General features: G+C 39.2%; 1 protein-coding gene across 1 annotated transcript; it reads left to right on the top strand.

Moving 5' to 3' along the window:
• LOC109822674 (ABC transporter G family member 39) lies at positions 2,341–9,902 on the top strand. Its single transcript, XM_020388907.1, has 22 exons — positions 2,341–2,436; positions 2,526–2,646; positions 2,809–2,982; positions 3,076–3,235; positions 3,326–3,402; positions 4,103–4,153; positions 4,242–4,332; positions 4,443–4,744; positions 5,201–5,482; positions 5,582–6,059; positions 6,148–6,251; positions 6,342–6,501; positions 6,589–6,705; positions 6,789–6,910; positions 6,991–7,323; positions 7,403–7,693; positions 7,797–7,880; positions 7,968–8,101; positions 8,192–8,419; positions 8,498–8,669; positions 8,750–9,004; positions 9,379–9,902. The coding sequence occupies exons 1-22, from the start codon at positions 2,429–2,431 to the stop codon at positions 9,640–9,642; spliced, it is 4,008 nt and encodes a 1,335-aa protein (XP_020244496.1). The 5' UTR covers positions 2,341–2,428; the 3' UTR covers positions 9,643–9,902.

Below are 11,136 nucleotides of genomic sequence, written 5' to 3'. Positions count from 1 at the left end.
GACTGTGCCAGGGTCATCGACGGGTCGACGCCAGCATCAGCCGCCTGCCGTCGCTCGCCGGCCTGCGCTCGCCGCCGGTCGTCACCAGATCGCTGCCGCCGCCTGCCGCCGGCCTGCCGCAGCCGCGCGCGCCTTGCCGCCGCCCCCGCCTGCCGCCGCCTGCCGGTCGTCGCCGACGGTCACTAGTTCGGTCGGCCCCGGCGGTCGTCAGCCCAGACGGCAGCCGCGCCGCCCTTCCGCCGCCGCCGCTATATAAATAATAACTATAAATGGTGTTTTAAAAACACGTTTGAAAAATAAACACCATGGTATGATGTTTTTTAAAAAAACACTACAAAAAGAAACACTTTGGTTACCAAACACACTTAGTGAATGGTCTAATACAGCCATTTTCACTATCAAATATTATACACATGCTCTGATTGAGTTAATTTGAATTATTACTAAAACATCTAATCAGTATACCTTCATGTATGATCCTCATTTCTATTTCATATTTAGAAAGAACTCATATTGTCCACTTTATTGCATATAATAGAGGCTAGTAACACATTAGGACAAAGTAATGTGACTTCAGTGTAACACTTTAGGACATAGTATGGCACGTTATGACTCAGCATAGCACATATAGACTAATAAAATTCTTTTTTTTTTTTCCTTTTTCAAATCAAACATGGAACATAACAGATGAGTACTATGCGCTAATTCTGTAAGAAAAGGCACAAAAGTCAAAGAGGGTGTAAATTCTCGTGATTTTATATATGTCTCTTAAGGTTGAAGCATCCACAACATTTAATCAAAAGTCATCGAGAGAATAAGATGAAATTATGAAATTAATCTGCATTCATTGACTAATATTGGAGGCTTTTCAGTCCTCATAAGACTTAATTGGCCCTCTCATATACGTACTCATTAATATTTAGCTTACTTAGCAAATAGCTAGCCCCTATAAATTATATATTTATTTCTATTTAGATACAGTCGTGTAGTACGTTTGGAGTTCATAATAAATTTCAAAATTATGACTTTCTACATTAATCGTTTACTATTTTGGATGTGAACACTGCTTTGCTAATTTTCAGGTGAAATATGTAGGGTTAAAAAAAAAGAAATTAAAGGTCATGGATCCAAATTCCTGTACAGTTCTCTTATATTTGATAGGTCTGTGGTCCTAGACCAATTTATTAACTTGATTGAATTTAATAAAAGAATGACTACGAAATTCTGTTATGGAATTTTTTTTACTTTTTTTTAAAATAAACCATGATGGAGACTTCTAAGCAGACTTCAGTTTCTAATGAAGAAATTAACATCAAATTTGTGGGAACGGTACCAAATATTTGTGAACTAATATGTTCCACTATGTCTGTCTGGACAGTTGAGAGGTTCCACTATGACTCTCACGGTCTTGGGTTCGATTCCAGGCTAGACTATCAGAAAAAGGAGGATTTTTTTTAAAATATTATAAGTTAAATGAATTTAGATCATCTCTGATTAGGTTACTTGCCGTCAATTACTAACAAATTAGAAAGGGTCTGGATACAATAAATTATGTGTAATCACAAAATTAATTAGAGGATATATATAAAAGGTGAAATTCAAAACACTGTCTAAGGTAAGAATTTTAGTTCTGTAAATTTTATTGATTTTGCTGCCGTGGTCTTGTGGTGCCTTAATACCATGACCACTTGTTTATTGTGTGGAAGAAAAGATCCCCTCATGAAAACTACACAGTTAGGCCCAGCATGGGTCCCACGATCTCTACGGGTTTATTAACGGTCGGGATCACCATAGTTCGACTTATTCCAAGCTGGCCTCCAGAACAATCTTCAACTCCAAACCGTAGCCGGTCAACATTGGCTTGCTCCAAAATAATTGTCCACGCACCCATCCACACCCGCATACCCGCCTCCCTACGTGTGAACCTTCCCGCGTTCAACGAGTGATATATAGAACACCCCCTCCGCGAAGTCAATCACAAACCTCACCAATTTTCAACCCCAACGAAGAAATTTCCTCGAAACTCAAAAAAAATCAAGAATTTAATAAATTATCAAAATAGCTGAAGATCTCCGCCTCTTGCCATGGATCCAAGCCGTAGGGTTGGGAGCAGTCGATCGATAGGAAGCATGAGGTTGGGCGGGCAGCCTTCGAGCCGGCCGCGTCAGATGCGAGCTTCTCGTCGTCGGCGGCATGTCTTCCGGCGGATCGGTCGAGAGGAGGACGAACGACAGAGGCGCCCTGAAATGGGCGGTTGGAGAAGCTTGCCGACCTACGAATAGGCCTCAAGGAAAGCATCCTCACCGCGCGCTGCCCGTCAAACCTGGAGGTCAACATCAAACGATCTTGGGTTTGAGGTTTGCTTGAGAGGTTGGTACGGACTGCGGAGGAGGATAATGAAAGGTTCTTGCTGAAGCTCAGGAATCGAATGGAGCGGTAAAGATTTGATTTTGTATTGAGTTTGTTTGTTTGCTGTTTGTTTTCTGTTTGTTTGCTTAATTGGGTAAATTTTTGGTGTTTTCTAGGGTTGGGATTGATAATCCGACGATTGAGGTCCGATTCGAGCATTTGAACATTGATGCAGAGGCATTTGTGGGGAATCGAGGGATTCCGACTTTTACCAACTTTTTTGTGAACAAGTTGACTGTGAGTTTTTTGTTTTTTGTCTTTTGTTTTAGTTTTTTGTTTTTTGTTTTTGTTTTTGTTTTTTGTTTTTTGTTGTTTTGGATGAAGAGAAAAAGATTCATTTTTTCCTTCTTTCATTCTGTTGAGAAATTGATTTGGATCTGAATTGGGTTCTTGTGTCAGGGTTTTTTGAGTTCTCTGAAAATCTTGCCAAGTGGGAAGAGGCCGATCTCGATCCTTCATAATGTCAGTGGAATTGTGAAGCCCTGTAGAATGACTCTGCTTCTTGGGCCTCCAGGATCTGGGAAGACTACTTTGTTGTTGGCTTTGGCAGGAAAGCTCGATTCAGCGCTGAAGGTATCAATATCTTACTCAGTTATTTCATGGTATTTGTAGTTTTGTTGCGTTTAATGTGAATACTTAGAAAAATTTGGTTTTATATATTTATAGGTTGAAGGAAGAGTGACTTACAATGGACACGATATGCATGAGTTTGTCCCTCAGAGGACCTCTGCTTATATCGGTCAGAATGATTTGCATATTGGAGAGATGACGGTGAGAGAAACTTTGGCTTACTCTGCGAGATTCCAAGGAGTTGGTACTCGATATGGTAAGCGAGATTAAACAAACTTGTGGTTGACTGATGGAGGTTCATGGGGTTTTGTAAACTGAAGCTATGAATGTTTTTAATGGTTTACAGAAATGTTGACTGAGTTGTCAAGAAGGGAGAAAGAAGCAAACATTAAGCCTGATCCTGATATCGATGTGTACATGAAGGTGAAGCATAAACATTAGAATCCTTTTCTTATAGGTTGTTTCTATTATTGCTCATCTCTGCAAGTTAAGAATTATTAGAAAGAATCCGTACTGAATTAGGAGAAACATGAGATTCCATTGTTCACATGGAAGAACCAGTTATAGTATGATCAGGTGTCGCCCATATTTTTCTTTTGACAAAAAAGTCAAGGCTGGAGATTAGGTTGTTTATCGTCAAGCTTGAGCTGAACCTGTGGACTTAACCTGAAGGATGTTGAACATGATATACAATCAATCCAAGAGATATGTCCAAGAGATATAGGAGAAGCTTCCTCCTTTGATATGATGATAGAATTTTAACTTCATTTAGCATGAGAAACAAGAAATTTATATTCATGTCTTATCCACATTATATATGTTTCAGTTTTAGCGTGATATTGTGAGTCGTATAAGATCAAACTGGTTATAACAAACGCAATGGCATCAAAAGAAAATATGAAGTTTAACCAATAGAAAGTGATGTTTATGAACTGCCCACAGTAATTTGAGTTCTAATACTCCCAATATTATTTGGCAAGAAATCAAACCCCGCACACGTTTCCTGTTAAGATCCTGCAATATTTTTGATGACTTGAGGACCTAGGTAGTGTTTTACTGATGACTACTCCTTTTCATTTTTAGCACCAATACTAATCCTCATCCTAATTTTATTCTCCTACAGGCTATTTCTGTGGAAGGACAGGAGACTGTAGTTTCTGATTACATCCTGAAGGTAAGTTTCTGTGGCATCACATGACTAATTTCTCAAACTAATCAATAATAGAAACTCAATTTCTTTATTCCTATAACATCTTCTGCAGATTTTAGGACTTGACATTTGTGCCGATACTATGGTGGGAGATGCAATGATTAGAGGTATCTCTGGAGGTCAAAAGAAGCGTGTTACAACAGGTAAATCTTGCAGGATTACATATAAATACCAAATGAATTACCTGAGATTGAGATGTACCAAATTCCAATTTCGTGGTAATAAGCATTTTTGTTTGGACTACTTCATACAGGTGAAATGCTAGTTGGACCGGCTAAGGCACTATTCATGGATGAGATATCTACGGGACTTGATAGCTCTACAACTTATCAGATTGTCAATTCTCTTAGACAATCAGTTCACATCCTTGGAGGGACTGCAGTAATTGCATTGCTTCAGCCGGCTCCAGAAACGTACGATCTCTTTGATGATATAATTCTTCTCTCAGATGGACAAATTGTGTATCAGGGTCCTCGTGAGAATGTCCTTGAGTTCTTTGAGTCAATGGGTTTTAAATGCCCCGAGAGAAAAGGTGTTGCTGACTTCTTGCAGGAAGTAAGTTTTATAACCAATGTTTTTCCTTCCTTTTAACATGTTTCGTTTTCACTTGATACCAGAAGGAAGAACTTGAAACCGAACCCTATCATTCTATTGGGGGTTGTAACTTGTTTTTATGGGCACAGACATAGGAACCGACTGATTATAGAATTGCAAGGTTACCATGTAATTTTTTTTATCAGAAATAAACCGATAGGATAATGTTACAACTACCATTTCCTAATGATATTTATTATTCCAAAGAGTTGAAACACAAACTTAATGGATAAAGACGAATTACGTAAGGAAGCTGCAATATTTCCCCTTTCTTTTTCTCCCCCTTTTTCTTCTTCTTCTTCTTCTTCTTCTTCTTCTTCTTCTCCTCTCTCTCTCTCTCTTTTAATATTTTAAAGATGAGGTGAAACAATGGATACCATTTATATTCTTGACCCAATTATACTTCTTGTTCAATAGGTTACATCAAGAAAGGATCAACATCAGTACTGGGCTCGAAGAAATGAGCCCTACATGTATGTTTCAGTCAATGAGTTTGCTGAAGCTTTTCAGTCCTTCCATGTCGGCCGCAAGCTAGGTGAGGATCTTAGCACACCATTCGACAGAAGCAAGAATCACCCTGCTGCTTTGACCACAACGAAGTATGGAATCAGCAAAATGGAGTTACTAAAGGCATGCACTTCCAGAGAATGGCTGTTGATGAAGAGAAATTCCTTTGTCTACATCTTCAAAGTTGTTCAAGTGAGTGCAAATCAGAGCCCTTACTTTGCTTCTTTGTGATTGAACTCTCAATAAGTCCTAATTTATAATTTTGGATACTTTGTTTCCTTTCTCTTTTAGATTATAATTCTTGGACTCATTGCAATGACTGTCTTCCTACGTACAAAAATGCCTCGTGAAGGAATTGAGGATGGAGTTGTCTTTTTAGGTGCTATGTTTCTTGGGCTCGTAACTCATCTATTCAATGGATTTGCTGAAATGGCAATGAGTATTGCAAAGCTTCCTATATTCTACAAGCAGAGGGACCTCCTATTCTATCCTTCATGGGCTTATGCTCTTCCTACATGGATCCTCAAGATTCCCATATCTTTTCTAGAGTGTGCTGTCTGGATTGCCTTGACTTACTATACAATCGGATTTGATCCAAACATCCAAAGGTTCTTTAGACACTATGTTCTGCTAGTATTGGTTAGTCAGATGGCATCCGGCCTCTTCCGGCTCCTTGCTGCGCTTGGCAGAGAGATGGTTGTTGCAGACACTTTTGGCTCCTTTGCACAAATAGTACTCTTAATTCTTGGTGGATTCGTTATATCTCGAGGTAAAGGGATACTTGAAAATTGAGGTTTCTTCTATTAGCATTTGAGGCTGAACATTTCTGTTAACTAGTGAATTACATTCTGTTACAGAGAACATCAAGAAATGGTGGATATGGGGTTACTGGTGCTCTCCCCTCACGTATGCACATAATGCAGTTGCAGTGAATGAGTTCCTTGGACATAGCTGGCACAAGGTAAAAATTCAATCAGGAAATATAGAAGCCTAAATTTTGTATCAATTTCCACAATATGGTTTGCTCAGATGAGAATTTTCCTTGGTACAGATTGTTAATCCTGCTACGAATGAAACATTAGGGGTTGAATTTCTTAAAAAACGCGGTATCTTTGTCGATCCTAACTGGTATTGGATTGGTGTGGGAGCACTCATTGGATATATTTTCCTCTTCAATCTTCTCTTTGTTCTGTTCCTGGATTGGCTAGACCGTGAGTGTCTTTTTCTTTTTATCACTTGTTAATTTGTAGAAAATTTCAATGCATTGTCGTTCTAAGTTTCTGATTTAATGCCTACAGCACTTGGAAATGGTCAGGCAGTTGTAACTGAGGAGGAATTAAGGGAGAAACATGCCAACAGAACTGGAGAAAGTGTAGAACTTCTGCCTCCGGGAACAGACTCTGCAAGAAATCCAGGTTGGTCTTGGACTGATTGTTTACCAATGATATCTACGAAAAAGATTCTTCCATGAACCTGATGAAAACCTTAATATCTGCAGGAAGAGGTACTGATGAAATTAGGAATGACACTGGAGCAAACAAAAAAAGAGGAATGGTACTTCCATTTCTTCCTCTTTCAATCACCTTCGACAACATCAAATATTCTGTGGACATGCCCCAGGTAATTTTAATCTCTAGGTACTTTTTCTCTTCCACATTTGGATAAATTAGCAAGTAGTCTAAAAGAATATTTATCTTTAGGAAATGAAAGAGCAAGGAGTTACGGAGGACCGGCTGGTCCTATTGAAAGGAGTTAGTGGAGCTTTTAGGCCAGGTGTTCTCACAGCATTGATGGGGGTCAGTGGAGCCGGAAAAACAACTCTGATGGATGTTTTGGCCGGAAGGAAGACTGGCGGTTATATTGATGGAGATATTTGCATTTCTGGTTATCCCAAGAAACAAGAAACATTTGCTCGCATATCTGGTTATTGTGAACAAAATGACATCCACTCGCCACATATCACAGTCTATGAATCTCTTGTCTACTCTGCATGGCTTCGTTTACCAAGTGAAGTTGATGCCAATGCACGAAAAGTCAGTAAGAATATACATTTTTTATTTACGATTAGAAATTTTGGCTATAACTTATGTTGGTGATTGATGATCGATGCAGGCATTTGTTGAAGAGGTCATGGAGTTAGTAGAATTGAGCTCGTTGAGGGGTGCACTTGTGGGCTTACCAGGCGTGAATGGTCTTTCAACTGAGCAAAGGAAAAGGCTGACAATTGCAGTTGAGCTTGTTGCAAACCCTTCAATCATATTTATGGATGAGCCAACCTCTGGACTGGATGCAAGGGCAGCTGCAATTGTCATGAGGGCGGTTAGGAACACTGTGGACACTGGAAGGACTGTTGTTTGCACAATTCACCAGCCTAGCATTGACATCTTTGAAGCCTTTGATGAGGTGGGTGGCTATCAAAAACATAAGAATCCAAAACTTCACCTGAATTTTCCATCTTTACTCATTTGTATCAGAGAACATGACATTCGTTTTTACTCAACTGTAGCTCTTTCTTATGAAAAGAGGAGGAGAAGAGATCTACGTCGGTCCATTGGGTCGCAATTCGTGTCACCTGATCAAGTACTTTGAGGTGAGACTGAGTGAATTCCTTTCATTAGTGAAGTCTAACTGAACTGAACCTGATAATAATATATACTACTTTTCAAATTGTTCTTAGGATATTGAAGGAGTAAGAAAAATCAAAGATGGATATAACCCAGCTACATGGATGTTGGAGGTGACTTCACAAGCACAAGAAGAACTTATTGGTGTCAACTTTACCGAGTTATATAGAAACTCTGACCTCTACAGGTAGATTTTCATCTAGTATGCTTTCAGCACTTTGATAAATATAGAGAGATAACTACAGCCAACTCATCCTAATTGATGATAATATTACAGGAGAAACAAAGCTTTAATCTCCGAACTGAGTTCTCCTCCCCCAGGATCAAAAGATCTCTACTTCCCAACAAAGTACTCCCAGTCTTTCTTCACACAATGTGCAGCATGCCTTTGGAAGCAGCATAAATCATACTGGCGCAATCCATCATACACTGCTACCCGAATTTTCTTCACAACTGTCATTGCTTTCATTTTCGGGACTATTTTCTGGAAACTAGGGAAAAAAGTGTAAGTTTCCATTTACTTCATCAGACTATTCATGTTTTGATTGCCAGATACTAATATCTGATACTGTAATTATTACAGGAAGACACAGCAAGATCTCTTCAATTCTCTCGGGTCTATGTATGCTGCAGTTCTCTTCATTGGAATCCAGAACGGCCAAACTGTGCAGCCCATTGTAGACGTAGAAAGAACTGTTTTCTACAGAGAGAAGGCTGCTGGAATGTATTCTGCTCTTCCGTATGCATATGCACAGGTTAGCAAATCTGGTATCTAAGTACAAACATTTCTTTGCTTTCATCAATTTCTTTACCTAACATCCCTCTATGAATTTAGGTTTTCATTGAGATCCCACACATTTTCCTTCAAGCTCTCATCTACGGAGTGGTCGTCTACAGCTGCATCTCATTCGAATGGACTGCAGTGAAATTCTTGTGGTATTTGTTCTTCATGTACTTCACCTTCATGTACTTCACCTTCTATGGGATGATGGCAGTTGCTATGACACCCAACAGCGACATTGCTGCCATAGTCTCGACTGCTTTCTACTTTGTATGGAATGTCTTTGCAGGATATCTGATCCCTCGACCTGTAAGTTCAACTTCCTTATTTTGCTACTTCATATTTATTTGGGTTAGTGCAGATAGACCGAACCCCACCCCACCCCACCCCCCGGGCCCCGCGAACTATCGTCCAATTGCGGATAGACTCCATGCAGTTCCATTCTTGCAGAGACACTCCCTGAAGTGATTTTTTTTTTACTTGGTCTGAAAGAGAAATTTATTTTTGGGCAAGAAGACCTATCAAGGGTAAAGAGTCAAAATTTTCACTTGAGGGGTCTATCCACAGTTTGGTGGGCTATCCACAAGAATAGAACTGCAGGGTGTCTATCCACAATTAACCCTATTTATTCGATGTTTTTATCAAATTGAAGTGCTAATTAAATTTATTTTGCGATTTTTCAGAGGATCCCAGTGTGGTGGAGATGGTACTCATGGGCATGCCCGGTTGCATGGACACTGTATGGATTGGTGGCATCACAGTTTGGAGATTATGACACTCCACTCACTGATGCTGACGGGGCAACAGTGAAGGAATTCTTGAAGAGTTACTTCGGGTTTAAACATGATTTCCTGGGATATATTGCAATTGCAGTAATGGGGTTCACTGTGCTCTTCGCCGTTGTCTTTGCCTTCTCAATCAAGGTATTCAACTTCCAGCGGAGATGAGCAGTGTATGTTAAAGATATCCATGGTGAATGTTTTTATTTGTTACTGAAAGTGACGTACAGATGAGCATGTATAGTTCTTGTATGATCTCGTTGTATCTTAATTTTGCCCTTTTTAGTTTGGCCGAGTTGTGAGTTGTTGTTAGGATATTTGGTTACTGAAACGGACAGAATGTGTCTATTAGAAAAAAGTTGTATGTAAATTTTGTTACCAGTTTACAAATAAACTTCATTTTTATGCCATGTATATTCAAATTCTCACTCTGTGTGAAGTTCATTATCTTGTATTTAAGGTTATATAAATTTCTAAAGAATTAGGAGGATTCTCCTCAATTTGTGTGGGCAGATTCGTTGAGTGAATTTTTTTACTCTTAAAAGAGTCAACTGAGGAGGTGGATAGGCCCCATCTGCTTCTACTGGTGAGGATACACCCACATACCTCGGTTGCCTTTTCTTTTCTTTTCTTTTCTTTTCTTTTTCGCTGCTAAAAGAGTCATGGTATCTATCTGTACTTGGGCAAATATAACTATCTACATAAATAGAACTACAGGGGATCTATCCACAACATGGTGATAATACAGGGGGTCTATTCGCAATTAGTCCTACTTCGTAATATTGTAAGAATGGTTTGGTTAAATACTCTGAGATGGTATTCAACCTCATGGTGGAAATAGATGTAGCAACCTGTAACTTGCTAGATGGGCAGATTGATAAGGCATTATGGACTTGTCATTAGATGTGAAAGGAGAACTTTGAAGTTTGATTCTGTGACCTAATCATTGATTATTATAAGCTTGCAAAGATGCTTGCAGAATTGGTCATTAATTTTGAATTAGAAACAATCTTCAACCTGATTTTGGCTGTTGCAAGTAGTACCATTGATCTTTATGCAAGCTGTGGAAAGGGTAGAACTACGCAAATAGATTTTGGCTGTTGCAAGTAGTACCATTGATCTTTATGCAAGCTGTGGAAAGGGTAGAACTACGCAAATAGAGTACTTAATTTTACAACCTCAACCTCAAAGTTTATGCAAGCTGTGGAAAGGGTAGAACTACGCAAATAGAGTACTTAATTTTACAACCTCAACCTCAAAGGATTTGGTTTTACGTAGCACGTTGGCGCCTGATCATGTAGAATATGGGCCAAGTAACAAGGCTTTGAAAACTCCACGGGATTCTCGTTTCACGGGATATATACCGTCCAGACAACCCAAATCAAGTGGGGTTTTTAATGTGATTCTTTTGGTTAAAATTCTCGACTGTTTCTTGATATATATCTTACTTCTGAGTTGTTATTGTGATTATGTTCTTTACCAACTGCCTATTATTATACTGTCCTTCAATTATTTGATAGCCATCCATCATTCTTTGCTTCCACTTTCTTCAACATGGCCACCTTTGCCTAAATCCATGACCAACTTCAAGTGTTGCAACCTTGTATAGTGGCGAAGATCACGCTTAGTTGCTGGATATTTTTTTAAAGAAAAGCCACTTAA

The sequence above is a fragment of the Asparagus officinalis genome, chromosome 8 (genome assembly GCF_001876935.1).
Source record: "Asparagus officinalis chromosome 8, Aspof.V1, whole genome shotgun sequence".
In the NCBI taxonomy this organism is placed as follows: Eukaryota; Viridiplantae; Streptophyta; class Magnoliopsida; order Asparagales; family Asparagaceae; genus Asparagus; species Asparagus officinalis.
This window is presented reverse-complemented; position numbering and strand designations above follow the sequence as displayed.